Raw genomic sequence first — 16,480 nt, forward strand, 5'->3', positions numbered from 1 at the left:
TGTTAACATCATTTTTCCAACTTGATAGACCCAGGGTTACATAAAAATAGCAAAGAAACCTAATAGTGAGGGGGGTGCATGTGGACCCCCTCGAGCCCATGGCCTATCTAGAGTGATACAGAAACATTTTAACTCTAAATATTTTGTTTCATATTCATACTCAAAGCGTCAATATTTGTTTCAACCTGTATAATGATTGAAACAAGGCACCTGCCTGCTCCATGAGTCTCAGGCACCTAATAGCCTGCCACATAAGTTGGTGATTCCCATAATCTTTAGCAGCTTTCGCATAACCGCTACAAGCTGCAATACCTTCAAATGACAGCTGAATCCATCTTGGCTTGTAAACCACCCAAGGAAATGTCGTTAGGAAAATCTATAATCACTAAAATTGGGAGAAAAATCCTTTCTGAGCATTTCTGCCCAGGCCCTTTTCAGTCAAAAAGAGTGGCAATCCTCCAGTTGGTTGTGCTGTTTTTTGTTTTTTTTCTTTTGAAATTTTTTCTGATCCTCACAATTTTGTGGATTACTTGTAAAACATTTCCATTGTTACGTTGAAGGTATCCTGTCTCCCACACCATTCTTAAGGTGTGTGCGTGTGCACGTGATCACTTTTGTTTGTAACCCTGCATCCACTTTCCCACCAACTTCCCCCACCCCCCCCAACTTCTCGCTCCTGTTGTTTTTACCTACCCCTCCCCAAACCTTATGGTTTTTGTTGTTATTGTCTTGTTTTTTTTCCACCTGCCCCCTTGCTGCCTTTGTCTTCTTCCATTACATTGACCTGTCTTTTTGTCATTCCGCACCTCTTTCATCCAATCCCCCATCTCCCCACCCCCCCCCCCTTTCTGCAGCAAAGGTATTACCCAGACCAACTTTGTCCTGATAAATATGATGGAGTACCTTCAGGCTATGCCAAACATGTCAAGGCTCTGGCCAAAGAAGTTCAACGCTTAGAGGGATGGTCAAAACATCAGGTACAGTCATGCTTTGTTTATAAATCAAATTTGTCGGTCATTTCATGAAGAATGTTTCGTATTTGTTTGTTTTCGTTTGAGGGGGAGGGGGAAGTGGGCTTGATAGGAAGTGTTGGGATTCTCTGATTTTGTTGTTGAATTGGTAAAGAGGATAGGTCTCTCCATGCTGTTACCCATTAGATCACCATCCAAGAGAGGTATTTTACAATGATAACATGAATTTTTCCAAAGCTCTCCTTAACATCCAGTCTATACTATGCTGTTTTTAACCTCCGCCATCGAAGATGGACGGAGGTTACTGTTTTCACCCGTTTGTTTGTTTGTTTGTGAACAGTATTACGGAAAAACTCCTGGACGGATTTCGACGAAACTTGGTGGAGGGGGGGGGGGTTAGGTATGGTCCAAGGATCATGCCATTAGATTTTAGACTTGGTCCAAAGTCCAATATGGCCACTATAGTGGCCATTTTGAAAAAATATTTGAATTTTTGTTTTTGCATTTTTACATGTTTTAAGTGATTTCCAATCAAAAAAAGAAATAAATTTGTTAGAGAAAAAAAAACGAAATTTTGCAACTTTTTTTTCAAAAAATTTCGATTTTATTTGAAAAATATTTGAATTTTTTTTTTTTTGCATTTCTACATGTTTTACGTGATTTCCAACCCCCCCCCCCAAAAAAAATTTTAGAGAAAAAAAAATTTGCACCTTTTTTTTCAAAAACATTTCAATTTTTTTTTGGCATTTCTACATGCGCATCGATCTCGTTTAGTTTATTCAATCGTGGTTCAGTAGAGTCTGATCCGTTTTGACCTACAATGAATAGGATATCAGGTTCACTTAAGTGACCCAAGCAGTATTGGTGGCAGAGGTTTTGCACTCTACCGAGTGCTCCCCCTCTAGTTGCCTCATTGGATTTATCATCTGTGCAAAATGGTCAACATGAAACTTGTACTATGCAAATCTGCTAAATTTAAGCCAAAAGGCTTCATCAGTACAAGTATAAGACAAACACAAAAACTCCTCCTGACAATTAGAGAAACAAAAAAAGTAGACATAGTATTTGCTCATGCTACAAACTGTTTGTACTTTTTTCACATTTTGTTGTGTTATAGCCTGAATTAAAAATAGATTAAATTTCCATTTTTTTTCTCACCCATATACACAAAATACCCCATAATGACAAAGTGAAAACGTATTTTCAGAAATTTTTACAAACTCATTAAAAATAAAAATCTGTAATTTCTTGCGAGTGAGTATTCAAGCCCAATGCTATGACACTCCAAATTTAGCTCAAGTGCACCCAATTTTCTTTGATCGTCCTTGAGATGTCTCTAAAACTTGATTGGAGTCCAATTGTGGCCAATTCAATTGCCTGGACATGATTTAGAAAGAAACTTGCCTTTCTATATGAGGTCCCACAGTTGACAATGCATGTTAGAGCAGAAACTCTACCATGAAGTCCAACGAACTATACATAGAACTCCGAGATAGAACTATGAGGAGGAGGCATAGATCTGGGGAAGGGTATAAAACTTTTTTGGAGTGTTGTTACCAAGAGCATGGTGAGCTCCATCATTAAGAAATGGAAATAATATGAAATCACCCAGACTCTAGAGCTGGCCGTCTGACCAAACTGGACAAGAAGAACCTTGGTCAGGGAGGTGAACAAGAACCCAATCACCACTCTGACAGAACTACAGAGTTCCTTGGCTAAGATGGGAGAACTTGCCGGAAGGACAACAGTCTCTGCAGCATTTCACAAATATCAGCTTTATGGGAGAGTGGCAAGACAGAAGCCACTCCTGAGAAAAAGGAACATGACAGCATGCCTGGAGTTTTCCAAAAGCCACAGACTGAGAGCATGTGGCAAAATATTGTCTGGTCTGATGAGATGAAAATTGAACTCTTTGGGCTGATTGCAAATCGCTGCATCTGGCAGAAACAGAGCACAAGCTCATCACGCATATAACACCTTCCTCACCGTGAAGTGTGGTGGCAGCAGCATCGTGCTATGGGGATACTTTTCAGTGGCAGGGACTGGGAGACTTCTAAGGGCAGAGGGAACAAGGAATGGAGCAAAATCCATGCAAATCATTGAGAACTTGCTTTAGAGTGCAAAAGACCTCAGACTGCGGCAAAGATTTACTTTTCAACAGGAAAATGCCCCCCCCCCCACCCCCCCAAGCATTCAGCTAAAGCAACACTGGAATAGCTTCAGAACAATAACTTGAAAGTCCTTGAGTGGCCCAGTCAAAGCCCAGACTTGAATCCCATTGAGAATCTGTGGAAAGAATTGAATATTGCTGTTCACTGACGCTCCCCATCCAACTTGACAGAGCTTGAGCAAATCTGCAAGGAAGAATGGGAGAAAATCCCCAAATGATAGACATGTCCAAGAAGACTCGAAGCTGTAATTGCTGCCAAAGGTACTTCTACAAAGTATTGACTCAGAGGGTTGAATACTTATTGATGCAAGACATCTCTTCATTTCATTAAGTTGTAAAAATTTCGAAAAACATGTCTTCACTTTGTCATTATGGGGTATTTTGTGAAGATCAGTGACAAAAATATTTAAATTTAATCCTTTTTAAATTCAGGCTCCAACACAAAATGTTAAGTCAAGGAGTGTGAATACTTTCTGAAGGCACTGTATAACTAAAAGCCACGAGCCAGAGGTATATCGTGTTGAGAGTTTGTGAAATTTATGTTTACTTTTGTATTTTTAAGAATTTCCTCTTAACAAGCAATTTCTTCTGGGTATAGAGACACCAACCACAGGGACACAAATTTGACAATACACCACAACAAAGTACGGTTAAACACAGAAAATTGAAAGAAAACACAACCAACTAGAACGACCCTCGGTGGAGCACATACCTCCACCAGGCTTGAACAGTTTACGTTTTGGATCCCACTGATTGGCCGGATCTGGATTTGAACCTGAACCAAAATTTAATCAGCTTGTTCTTGTTACATAACCAACTCATTTTGTCATAACTGGTCCACAACCTTTTGGGATATGCTCTATATCGTACTTGGCCCCATCTCTCAATGGTGAAGAATAATTTGGAAAAAAATGTTTGTATCTGGATCTGGATCTTCACCAAAATCAAACCAATTCGTCCTTGTCACACTCGCAACCTGTTCCCTAAGTTTTGGCTGAACCCATCCATAACTTTGAGATATCATGTTCTCTCAATGGTGAAGAATAATTTGGAAAAAAATGTTTGTATCTGGATCTGGATCTTCACCAAAATCGAACCAATTCGTCCTTGTCACACTCGCAACCTGTTCCCTAAGTTTTGGCTGAACCCATCCATAACTTTGAGATATCATGTTCTTTTTCGTTTTTACCCCCACCTCTCAATAGATGACGTTTGGAATTACTCATGAATGCCAAATGAGGCATTTTTCACATGCACTGTGTTTTTACCATCTTTTAACTTTCTGTTGCCAGCACAAAATCGGTAATTCAAATCGTCTTTTAAAAATAATTTTATGACACCGCTGACGAAGTCATCTGTCCGTCCGTTTATCTGTGATAGGTTTTCTTTCCCACGATAACTTTACAATGCCTCAAGGGATCCAAGTCACACTTGACACAAGTATGTATTGTTGCGGTTCTGCAAAACCGCATGCCTATAAGGCAATACAACCCAACATACAGTGATCCCCAGGCAGTTATTGAGTAAGTCCGTGCAGTCAGATCTTCCCCTCATGTCTCGTGGGTTAACGAGATGAAGTGCGTTGCATGGGTCTTATAGCTAGGTCTAATTATATCTCTATCTTCCATTCAATCCTGATTTCCATTTCAACCCTTTCCTTTTATCCATGGTGCAAATCAAATCAAGCAAGCAAGCAAACACACACTATATGAATAACAGCACCTGCGCAGCCACCCGTGAAAGAATCACAACAAGAATGAACACGCTGCCCAGCGCGTGCATGGCATTCAAATCTGCGTGCCAATTTACAACGGCATCGTGCCTTGCTCACCCTTCGCTCACCAAAAACTCACCACCTCGACCACCAACATCTCCCGCACACGGGGAACATTATCCCGTGCCTCCTCGTACCTCTGTATCAATGCAATTTTCCACGCAACAGAAGCGTGCTGCACGGCTTAGGTTACTTGGACCACGTGATGTGGGGACAAGCCAAGCATGTTTAACAGCACCAACTGCATCTCGCCAGGGATTCCCCGAATGGTCAGGCAGGATTGATATGACCCTCGTCCAGTCGCCAGAATACGGCAGGACGGGCGGCGAGGGACGGGGGGTCGTGGGAAGAGCGGTCCAGGAGTTCAGGACGGAGCTCCGGGCCGTGTTGCGCCTGATGTGAGAATGAGACCACTTCCGGCCCCAGGATCCTGGCAAAGCATGGCTCGGACCGCTGTGGCCCAAAAGGGAAGCACAATTTGTGTCACCGCGCATCGCTTCGGGGGGTCACCCCACCTTTCGGCCGGGGCTTATAAAAGGCGGATCGTGAAACCGTCTGCCCTCTTTTTTTCGCCTGCCTGCCTCGTCCTCGTCTTCCCGTTTTCCTCGCCTTCTCCTTCGCCTCTCTGCTCCGCCCTCTTCTTCACTGCTCCTCGTTGTCTGCCCGTCGCTGGATCTACAATCGTGGTTGGTGTGCGACAGATGTTCTTCTGGGACCATTGCGGAGCATACGTTTCCACGAGCCCCGGCAAAGTGACTAAGCAGGAGATAATGCACCGACTCTTGAGGTGGTGAAAAAAAAAGCCGACTCTTTTGCCTCACGCACCTTTTCTCCTCTCTCTTTCTTTCCACCCCTCCATCTCCTCCCCTTTGGATGCACAAAAGAGCTTCCATTACTGATTTGCAATCACAGTTTCCTCTGGCATGACACCTCCCACTCCCACACCTTAGACACCAGGATTTCTCCATCCTACCTCCCCCAAAGCGTACTGGGTTGCATTGGTTGGCCGACCGTGCCAGGTATTGCGAGTCCGTGAGTCCTCATCTGCTCTCTTTCCTTCTGGCTATCTAATCTTCCTCGGGTTTGTGTGTGTGCGATGGCGCCTGTCGTTGCAGAAGTTATGATTGTAGAAGTTCTAATGGGATAAGTCTGTTCTGTGTCTGCTTTTGTAAATTGCTTGCCTTTTGTCGCACCCCACAAATTCCTTGCTATCCCTGCTGCACATAATAAACCCCATTCACTGTGCCACATACCTTTCCTTACTTGATTATAAATAAATGCTTTGTGTAGAAATGTTCCCAGCTCGTTTTCGTCATTTCTTTCGTTGAAATATGCACACATATATGTATATGTATACATACAGGTGGGAGAACAAGTATTTGATACACTGCCGATTTTGCAGGTTTTCCCACTTACAAAGTATGTAGAGATCTGTCATTTTTATCATAGGTACACTTCAACTGTGAAAGATGGAATCTAAAACAAAAATCCTGAAAATCACATTGTGTGATTTTTAAATAATTAATTTGCATTTTAATGCATGAAATAAGTATTTGATACATCAGAAAAACAGAACTTAATATTTGGTACAGAAACCTTTGTTTGCAATTACAGAGATCAGACGTTTCCCATAGTTCTTAACCAGGTTTGCACAGACTGCAGCAGGGATTTTGGCCCACTCCTCCATACAGACCTTCTCCAGATCCTTCAGGTTTCGGGGCTGTCGCTGGGCAACACAGACTTTCAGCTCCCTCCAAAGATTTTCTATTGGGTTCAGGTCTGGAGACTGGCTAGGCCACTCCAGGACCTTGAGATGCTTCTTACGGAGCCACTCCTTCGTTGCCCTGGCTGTGTGTTTCGGGTCGTTTTCATGCTGGAAGACCCAGCCACGCCCCATCTTCAATGCTCTTGTTGAGCGAAGGAGGTTGTTGGCCAAGATCTCGCGGTACATGGCCCCATCCATCCTCCCCTCAATACAGTGCAGTCGTCCTGTCCCCTTTGCAGAAAAGCATCCCCGAAGAATGATGTTTCCATCTCCATGCTTCACGGTTGGGATGGTGTTCTTGGGGTTGCACTCATCCTTCTTCTTCCTCCAAACACGGCGAATGGAGTTTAAACCAAAAAGCTCTATTTTGGTCTCATCAGACCACATGACCTTCTCCCATTCCTCCTCTGGATCATCCAGATGGTCATTGGCAAACTTCAGACAGGCCTGGACATGCGCTGGCTTGAGCAGAGGGACCTTGCGTGCGCTGCAGGATTTTAATCCATGACGGCATAGTGTGTTACTTATGGTTTTCTTTGATACTGTGGTCCCAGCTCTCTTCAGGTCATTGACCAGGTCCTGCCATGTAGTTCTGGGCTGATCCCCCACCTTTCTCGTGATCATTGAGGCTCCACGAGGTGAGATCTTGCATGGAGCCCCAGACCGAGGGAGATTGACTGTTATCTTGAACTTCTTCCATTTTCTAATAATTGCGCCAACAGTTCGTCGACCGAGAATTAACAGGGTCCAACTACACTTTTTTGAAGTTTGAGAAAAATGAAATCAAAAATTCAAAGTGGAATTGCCGCTATCTCATAACATTTTATTTTCAAATCGTGTGCTACATAACAGGTACATATAAAGGTTACATAAAATAATCTTACTTAGTTTCCTCTGTTGCCCTTCTACATGGACTTCTTCTAAATTTGAATGAAATGTCAGATAGACCCTGTTAATTCTCGGTCGACGAGTTGTTGCCTTCTCACCAAGCTGCTTGCCTATTGTCCTGTAGCCCATCCCAGCCTTGTGCAAGTCTGCAATTTTGTCCCTGATGTCCTTAGACAGCTCTCTGGTCTTGCCCATTGTGGAGAGGTTGGAGTAAGATTGATTGAGTGTGGACAGCTGTCTTTTATGCAGATAACGAGTTCAAACAGGTGCAGTTAATACAGGTAATGAGTGGAGAATGGGAGGGCTTCTTAAAGACAAAACTAATAACAGGTCTGTGAGAGCCGGAATTCTTACTGGTTGGTAGGTGATCAAATACTTATTTCATGCAATAAAATGTAAATTAATTATTTTAAAATCATACAATGTGATTTTCAGGATTTTTTTTTTAGATTCCGTCTTTCACTGTTGAAGTGCACCTATGATAAAAATTACAGACCTCTACGTGCTTTGTAAGTGGGAAAACCTGCAAAATCGGCAGTGTATCAAATACTTGTTCTCCCCACTGTATATGTGTATGTGTATGTGTGTATATATATGTATATATATATATATATATATATATATATATATATATATATATATATATATATATATATATATATATATATATGTATATATGTTTTATATAGTCATGCGCCACTGAACGACGGTGTTACGTTCTGAGAAACGCGTCGTTAACCGACGTCGTCGTTGTGTGAACATCATTTTTTTTTTCGTTTTCGAACATCGTACTTACACAAAACTAGACACCGAGGCTATATAGTGTAGCCTATTGCTCCTCGGATACAAACCTGTACAGCATGTTACTGTACTGAATACTGTCGGCAATTGTAACACACATCCAAGAGAGGCTGAAGACACGTTAGTTTTACCTTTGTGCTGTTCACGACGGCCATCGGTGTTGTTAGCAGCAGCTTACAATCTCCTCTCGCATCGATTTTCGAAAGGTGAATAATTAGTGTTTAGATTTTATAAATACATAATCATTGCATTGATGTTATAATTTACAAATGAAGAAACGAGCACCTGTCAATTGTGATATATATTTTCGGAACAGTGCGATTGTTATAACAACATAAAAAGCTTCACGAAAACAAATTTGTGTTTTAATGTCGACTAAGAACAACGATTTATTCACGGAATTCTTCAATTCAAAGCTAATTTACTTGCGAGAAGGTAAATGTGCAAACATTGGTTCAGTTTGAAAGCTGATTTCCTTGAATCCCGATTTAGCACGATCCTGTTTTTTTCGCGATGACATTTTATGGACCTCAACGATCGCATTATAACTGGGCTACACTGTCGTTTATTATCATTATGAGGTATTATGTATTGTACAGTGTACATAATTGTATGTGCTATTTTTATACGAGGCAACATCACTCGGAGATAAGAATTTTTCAGTTACGGTTTTTTTTTTTTTTTTCAGACCTTGCAGATCCGTCGTATATGTGATCCGTCATTGCCCAGAACGTCGTTAAGCGGCACCTGACTATGTATGTGTATATATATATATATATATATATATATATATATATATATATATATATATATATATATATTTTGTTCTTCATATATACACATACAAGCCTGGTGTTGGCTTAGTGGTTAGGGTGGCGGCTTGGGATCCCAGGGTCCTGAGTTCAAGCCCCGTTGGCTGCTGAATTAACACTAGGGGGTTGACTCAGCCTGTCATCCTTCTGAGGTCAGCGAAGTGAGTACCAGTGTACTGGTCCCGGTGTATGCCCCGGTTAGAATAGGTATACCATATCCCTGTGTGTCGTAAGAGGCGACCAGGGTTGGCGTCAGGAAGGGCATCCGGCCATAAAACATTGCCTCAAGAAAAAGCCTAACCCCTGCACAGCAGGGAAAAATGGCTGTAAAAACGGTCATTTTATTTTATATATACACATACATATCGACACACACATATACAGCTCTGGAAAAAAAAGAGACCATTCCAAAAATAATTGCAATTTGCATCTCTACATGTATGGCAGCTATTCCATTCCAGTGTCTGTTGAATTCCAACACAGGCACACCTCATTCTACTTAGTGAGGAACTGATTAGGTGATCACCTGAACCGAATCTTATTTAACGAGGAAAAGTATAAAAACCACTGCTGTGGTCATCACTATCCTCTTGCAATAGGACCAGCTGGATGGCAAAAACAGTGCTCGTAGTACCTCAAAAGTAATTTGAATCAAAAAAATAATTATTGACCATGCCAAAAAAGTTGAAAAGAAATATTTTGAGTGAGGAACAGAAGGGTTAAATTCTGGCTTTACTGGCAGAGGGATACAGTGAGCGTCATGTTGCTTCCATCCTTAAAATTTCAAAGACGGCGGTTCATAAGAACAAGGTCAAGCAGCAGACTTTGAGGACAACAAAGCTACAGACTGGCAGAGGGCGAAAACGACTTTCCACTGACCGGGATGACCGCCAACTCATTTGAATGTCACTCAACAACCGTAGGATGACATCAAGTGACCTACAAAAAGAATGGAAAACGGCAGCTGGGGTGAAGTGCACGGCGAAGACGGTTCGAAACAGGCTCCTCAGGGCAGGGCTGAAGTCGTGCAAAGCTAGAAAAAAAGCCCTCATCAATGAGAAGCAAAGAAGAGCCAGGCTGAGGTTTGCAAAAGACCATAAGGATTTGACCATAGAGGACTGGAGTAAGGTCATCTTCTCTGATGAGTCCAATTTTCAGCTTTGCCCAACACCTGGTCGTCTAATGGTTAGACAGTGACCTGGAGAGGCCGACAAGCCACAGTCTCACAACCACTGTGAAATTTGGTGGAGGATCAGTGATGATCTGGGGGTGCTTCAGCAAGGCTGGAATTGGGCAGATTTGTCTTTGTGAAGGACTCATGAATCAAGCCACGTACAAGGTTGTCCTGGAAAAACACTTGCTTCCTTCTGCTCTGACAATGTTACCCAACTCCGAGGATTGGTTTTCAAAGGACACACATTTCACGTGTTTCACACTTACCACCGGCCTTGCGATCTTCTCCACTTGTCCAAATATCTTGCCCTTATTCTTCAAGATATCGTTCATTGTCTGCCGTTTGATGTCCAACTTCTCAGCTATGGCTGTTTTCTTCATCAGTGGGTTTGCCTCGCAAAACTGGATAATGTCGTATTTTTCTTGGTTGGTTTTAGTTGTAAGCTTGCGCTTCGTCGCCATTGTCCTGCCTGCAGTGCGATCAACGTGTGTACGCAGTTATAAATAGCCTATCACTGGCGGTGGAAACCAATGAGCGAGCATCATGATTCCATGAAATCGGGCTTCTCACGAGGCAGCAGTTCCGTGTGACGAGTTCGGAGTGGTAATTGACTTGAGTTTCCATTGCGCGGGAACGGACAACATCTGACGACTTAGACGAAGTGACGACTTAGAGATGACGACTTACAGAGGGATGACTCTTTATTCAAAGGGATTTAACATGAGATAAATTCGGGACTTTTTGACGCTGCCGACTTAGGCGAAGTTACGAGTTACACGCTGCTGACTTACGCCTAGTCTACTGTATATAAAACACACACACGTATATAAAATATACTATTCGTTCCATATCGAATCATAAGTACCGCCTAACAGTAACAGGTAAAGATTTTAGACAATCTGCATTTGGGTTTACCTGCTCAGTGAATGCCCGGATTCGCTCACTTTATAAAGCGTATTGCAAACTGAAAGTAATAAATTCTTTTTCTTTGCCCAGATACAATCACCTTCCAATTCAAATGTTTTGGAAGAAATAATGAAGGTGACAAGAATGAAAGACAAAGGTAATTGTTGAATTCAACAATAAACACATGCCTTAATTTTTTGCAACTTGGAGAAGCATTTGTTGATCGTGTGATGATTTTCTGTGATCATCTGTGATGATTTTCTGTTTTGTTTTTTTTTTTGCAACAGAATTGCAAAAGCTCAAGCAATTTTTCACTCTTTATCAAATACTTTGAATTTCAGACAACATTCATTGAAAACCGAGATTAAACTATTCAATTCTAATGTCAACTCAGTGTTGTTAGATGGCACAGAAACATGGAAAATAAGGAAAGAACTGGAACACAAACTCACGGTCTTCCACCATCGGTGGTTGAGAAGGATTCCAAAGATATTTGGTGAAATAGGGTAAGAAATGAGGAAATAATGAGGAGTGTTGGAAAAAGACATTGTGGCACAGGCCAAAGACTGAAGATGGCAATGGGTAGAACATAGAATGAGAAAGCAAGAGGGACATTTGATTAAAGAAGCCATGTTTTGGACACCAAAGAGGAAGAGGAGAATTGCTGAACATGAACTTCAGTTTGAAATTATGATGTTGAGATGAAGAAGAGATGGAAAACATATTTTGTGAATCTGCTAAGTGAGGAGAACCCAACAATTCAGAGTTGGACCTGCTGCAAAACAAGGGATTACAAGAATCATCCAGAAGGAGGATGTAGGGAGAGCATTCTTGAGAATGAAGAATTGTAAGGTAATTGGGCTGAATGGGATACCTGCCAAGTATGGAAAGTGTTGGGTGAAGAGGGTGTTGATTTCTTGCTGCATCTGTTCAAGGGGCAGTTCTAAAGTTCAGTTCCCAGCAGGGCCAGTTGTTCTCTGAGTTCAGCAGACCCCTACAGGTCTTAATAGGGTTCTGAGTTCCACTGTCTTGCTGCAAATTCCAATGTATGCCTCAGTGGGTCAACTCAGTGTTGTGGGTTGCTGACCAACAGTTTGCTGAGTTCCACTTACCCACTGGATCCCAGTGTTTTTGTAAAGTTTCCCCCGAGACAACAATTGCCATTTTTCCACCTTTGGCACAGTTGTATGGCCGGGGGGGGGGGGTGGGGGGTTGTATACAGTGTCGTAGCTTGTAGAGGAGCGAGGTGGAACACAAAACCGATCAGGACGTAACAGAATGAAAAGAACAGCAGAAAAAGAAAGTGGGGTGGGGGAGGGATGTGGGAAACACAGCAACATAAAGTTAAGGCACAAAATAGAGTAAGATTGGGTAGAATGAGAGCAAGGGGTGGACAAGATGGATACAGACGCAAACTCGATCATAGAAGTGGAAGGAAAAAACAACAACCTGAAAACGGTGTGCTTGGGAAGGGTTGGTGGGGGTAGGAAATATCTTGAGTATGGATGGAGGATGACCTGAGGTGGTGGTGTACAGCCATTTTGAAGCCCAGGAGAGAATCATGCGATTGAAGAGACTGAGGAAATTGGTTCCACAGGTGGGGAAAAAAAGAGGAATGAGTGAGGGGAGGTGAGCACTGAGCAGTGAGTGGATTTTGGGAGGTGTTGATCATAATCCACATTGGAGCTTCCAGTATTGAATTATCCATGGGCAAAGTAGAGTGTATTCAAAAAAATTTTCAGCAACATTGAAGGCTTTGTCCCTGTGCATTGTTATTGGACATGGTGAAGCACACTGGAACAGGGAATTGTAGCCCTTTGAAATCAAATGGGCAGTCAATTGGGTGCATTGGGATGAGAGAATTGAATAAATCTTCTCCACTGAACTGACCAATCAAAATTAATGCTTCCATAACATGTGGCACCAATTTCTTTCCCACCAATCTTTTGCCATTGCATTACTTCGCTGCCATCCACATTCCTAAGTGGCATGATTAGGCATTTCATCTTTTGTTCGAGTTTGTGTGGACTTGTACAAGACCGTTGCGAGGAGTTTTTGAACTCAGTTGGATGGGTCATGGCAAAAATATAAACAAGCAAATTGTCGGTATATAAAGTGCAAATATGCAAGAAGATTAAAATAATTGGAAGAGTGATTGATTGTGCGCAGAAATGCTTCATTCGATCAGAAAGTTTGAGCACAGGGAGAGGAGATCTGATTTTATTTCCGTGCCAAAGTTCAAGCTCTTCCTTGGCTACAGTCGACAGCTGACTGGAATGCGAAAGAAAAACATTGCAGTCAACATGCTGACAGTCACTGCTGAAAATGCAAAAGCTGCTGGCTGCAGGTTTTGCCAGAGGCCAACTGAATGGTTCCTTTTGACAAAGGGTTGAAGAAAGTAACGTAGCTGGTTTCGTACATATTTACGACATATTGCGATGGCATTTTGACATGCAGGAATTTTATCATTGTGATTTATCGTGACGAAATACACCATATAAAACGGTCCATCTTGGAGATCGATCTGCAAAGCATGAGCCCCTTCTATATTATACTACCTTCAGAACGAGGTTGCAGCTGCATATTCTCACGTCATCTAAGTATAAGTGCCGATTAATTACTTGACATTGGTAAGGGGCGGTAGGGTGGCCGAGAGGTGTGCACAATCGCCTTTGAGCCAATTCGTCTGTTTGAATCTCAGCTCGGTTACAAACTGTCATCCTAGTGTATCGCAGGCAGGATGAGGCATTGTTGTGTGTGGCGTCCAGTCTGTTGGAATTGGTTGGTTGAAGTTAAAGATCCCGATGCTATCATTCACGAAGAGGAGGCGAGCCATTGCCGGCATCCTGAACAAATTACAAATTCCTGCCCAAACCTTCAGGGAGTGGCGTAGCCATGCTGAGAGCAATGATGAAACCAGCAGCCAAGGGCTGCACATGAAATGAATGATTGAATGAATTTGACATTGAGGTATTGTTTTTTGTTTTTCATTTATTCTTCATCGTTGCAGGTTTCGTTGCACAATTAAAGGAATTGGCAAAGCATAATGAGCCAGCAATTGGTAGGTGACACTCTTTGGGGAAGGCTGGGTTGGGGGAATGAATACACATCTTGCAAATGTAACTAGTGGAACCATTTACTCATTTTCATTAATTGGTAAAGAGGAGAAGAAGAGGTTTTCACGAGTCCTGGGGTATATTTTTCAAAATCTCCAAGATGTTTTTTCTTTTCCCTCGAGAGAATGTCTTCTTTTTTTTGTGCGGGCTTGATATTCTTATTGCCATCATTTCAAATGTCCTTGCCCAATAGAAAAAAAGCTAAACAATACTAAAATTGTCAACTATAATTTCATATTTGCTTTCACCTTTAAATGGTTGTCAGAATGTTATTTCCTGACTGAGTTTGAGTTGGTGTCTGAGATGAGTTGCACATGAAAAGTTCGTCATTCATTTTTCACAATCATATGTGTAAGTATGCCATTGCACAGTCTTTCAGTTGCATCAGGGGTACTGTTTCTTCCTTCGTCTTGATTTTGTGTCACTGGAGCGTTAATATGGGAAGTTTTCGTACTTGTTTTATTTTCTCTCTATTGTTACCCCAATTGTTGTTGCATAATGTGAGTGACAAAGATGAATTTCGCAATTGAGGATGACTCCATGAGCTGCCGGTGGATTGTGCTATTCTACACGTATTGCAAGACATGTCATCACACCTCTCTCTTTGTGAAATGCAAAATTGTTATCTACATCCAGACTACAAACAATTCCTGGTTTGGGGGAGTGCGGGAACTGTGTAAAACTTTGTTTTCATGGTCCATTAATGCAAATTCATATGTTGAAGAACAAAATGGGACTGCTAAGCTCATTCCAGACCATGTGTACTCATGAGGAGCATGCTGCATCCTCTTTTAGTATGTACCTCATGCATTTTGTCAATCTCTTCTCGACTTGAAATGTTCATGTGAAGGTAGTCGCCCGGGGCGGCGGAGCGCGAACGACTCGCCCGGGGCGGCGGAGCGCGAACGACTCGCCCGGGGCGGCGGAGCGCGAACGACTCGCCCGGGGCGGCGGAGCGCGAACGACTCGCCCGGGGCGGCGGAGCGCGAGGGACTCGCCCGCGGCGATGGAGCGCGAGGGACTCGCCCGCGGCGACGGAGCGCGAGGGACTCGCCCGGGGCGACGGAGCGCGAGGGACTCGCCCGGGGCGACGGAGCGCGAGGGACTCGCCCGGGGCGGCGGAGCGCGAGGGACTCGCCCGGGGAGACGGAGCGCGAGGGACTCGCCCGCGGCGACGGAGCGCGGGGGACTCGCCCGCGGCGACGGAGCGCGGGGGACTCGCCCGCGGCGACGGAGCGCGGGGGACTCGCCCGGGGCGACGGAGCGCGGGGGACTCGCCCGGGGCGACGGAGCGCGAGGGACTCGCCCGGGGCGACGGAGCGCGAGGGACTCGCCCGGGGCGACGGAGCGCGAGGGACTCGCCCGGGGCGACGGAGCGCGGGGGACTCGCCCGGGGCGACGGAGCGCGGGGGACTCGCCCGGGGCGACGGAGCGCGGGGGACTCGCCCGGGGCGACGGAGCGCGGGGGACTCGCCCGGGGCGACGGAGCGCGGGGGACTCGCCCGGGGCGACGGAGCGCGGGGGACTCGCCCGGGGCGACGGAGCGCGGGGGACTCGCCCGGGGCGACGGAGCGCGGGGACTCGCCCGGGCGACGGAGCGCGGGGACTCGCCCGGGCGACGGAGCGCGGGGACTCGCCCGGGCGACGGAGCGCGGGGACTCGCCCGGGCGACGGAGCGCGGGGACTCGCCCGGGGCGACGGAGCGCGGGGACTCGCCCGGGCGACGGAGCGCGGGGACTCGCCCGGGCGACGGAGCGCGGGGACTCGCCCGGGCGACGGAGCGCGGGGACTCGCCCGGGGCGACGGAGCGCGGGGACTCGCCCGGGCGACGGAGCGCGGGGGACTCGCCCGGGCGACGGAGCGCGGGGACTCGCCCGGGGAGACGGAGCGCGGGGGACTCGCCCGGGCGACGGAGCGCGGGGACTCGCCCGGGCGACGGAGCGCGGGGGACTCGCCCGGGCGACGGAGCGCGGGGACTCGCCCGGGCGACGGAGCGCGGGGACTCGCCCGGGCGACGGAGCGCGGGGGACTCGCCCGGGCGACGGAGCGCGGGGACTCGCCCGGGCGACGGAGCGCGGGGGACTCGCCCGGCGACGGAGCGCG

At 45.2% G+C, this 16,480-nt stretch overlaps 1 protein-coding gene across 1 annotated transcript in view; it reads left to right on the forward strand.

Moving 5' to 3' along the window:
- LOC147030578 (uncharacterized) overlaps positions 1-16,480 on the forward strand; it is a 263,534-nt gene that overhangs the window by 50,132 nt on the left and 196,922 nt on the right. The window contains 3 exon segments of the mRNA XM_085872191.1: positions 855-977; positions 11,352-11,418; positions 14,272-14,322. Coding sequence (XP_085728317.1) covers positions 855-977; positions 11,352-11,418; positions 14,272-14,322 — 241 coding nt within the window.

The sequence above is a fragment of the Eptatretus burgeri genome, chromosome 3 (genome assembly GCF_056783735.1).
Source record: "Eptatretus burgeri isolate ZD-2024b chromosome 3, Ebu_testis_v1, whole genome shotgun sequence".
Lineage (NCBI taxonomy): Eukaryota > Metazoa > Chordata > Myxini > Myxiniformes > Myxinidae > Eptatretus > Eptatretus burgeri.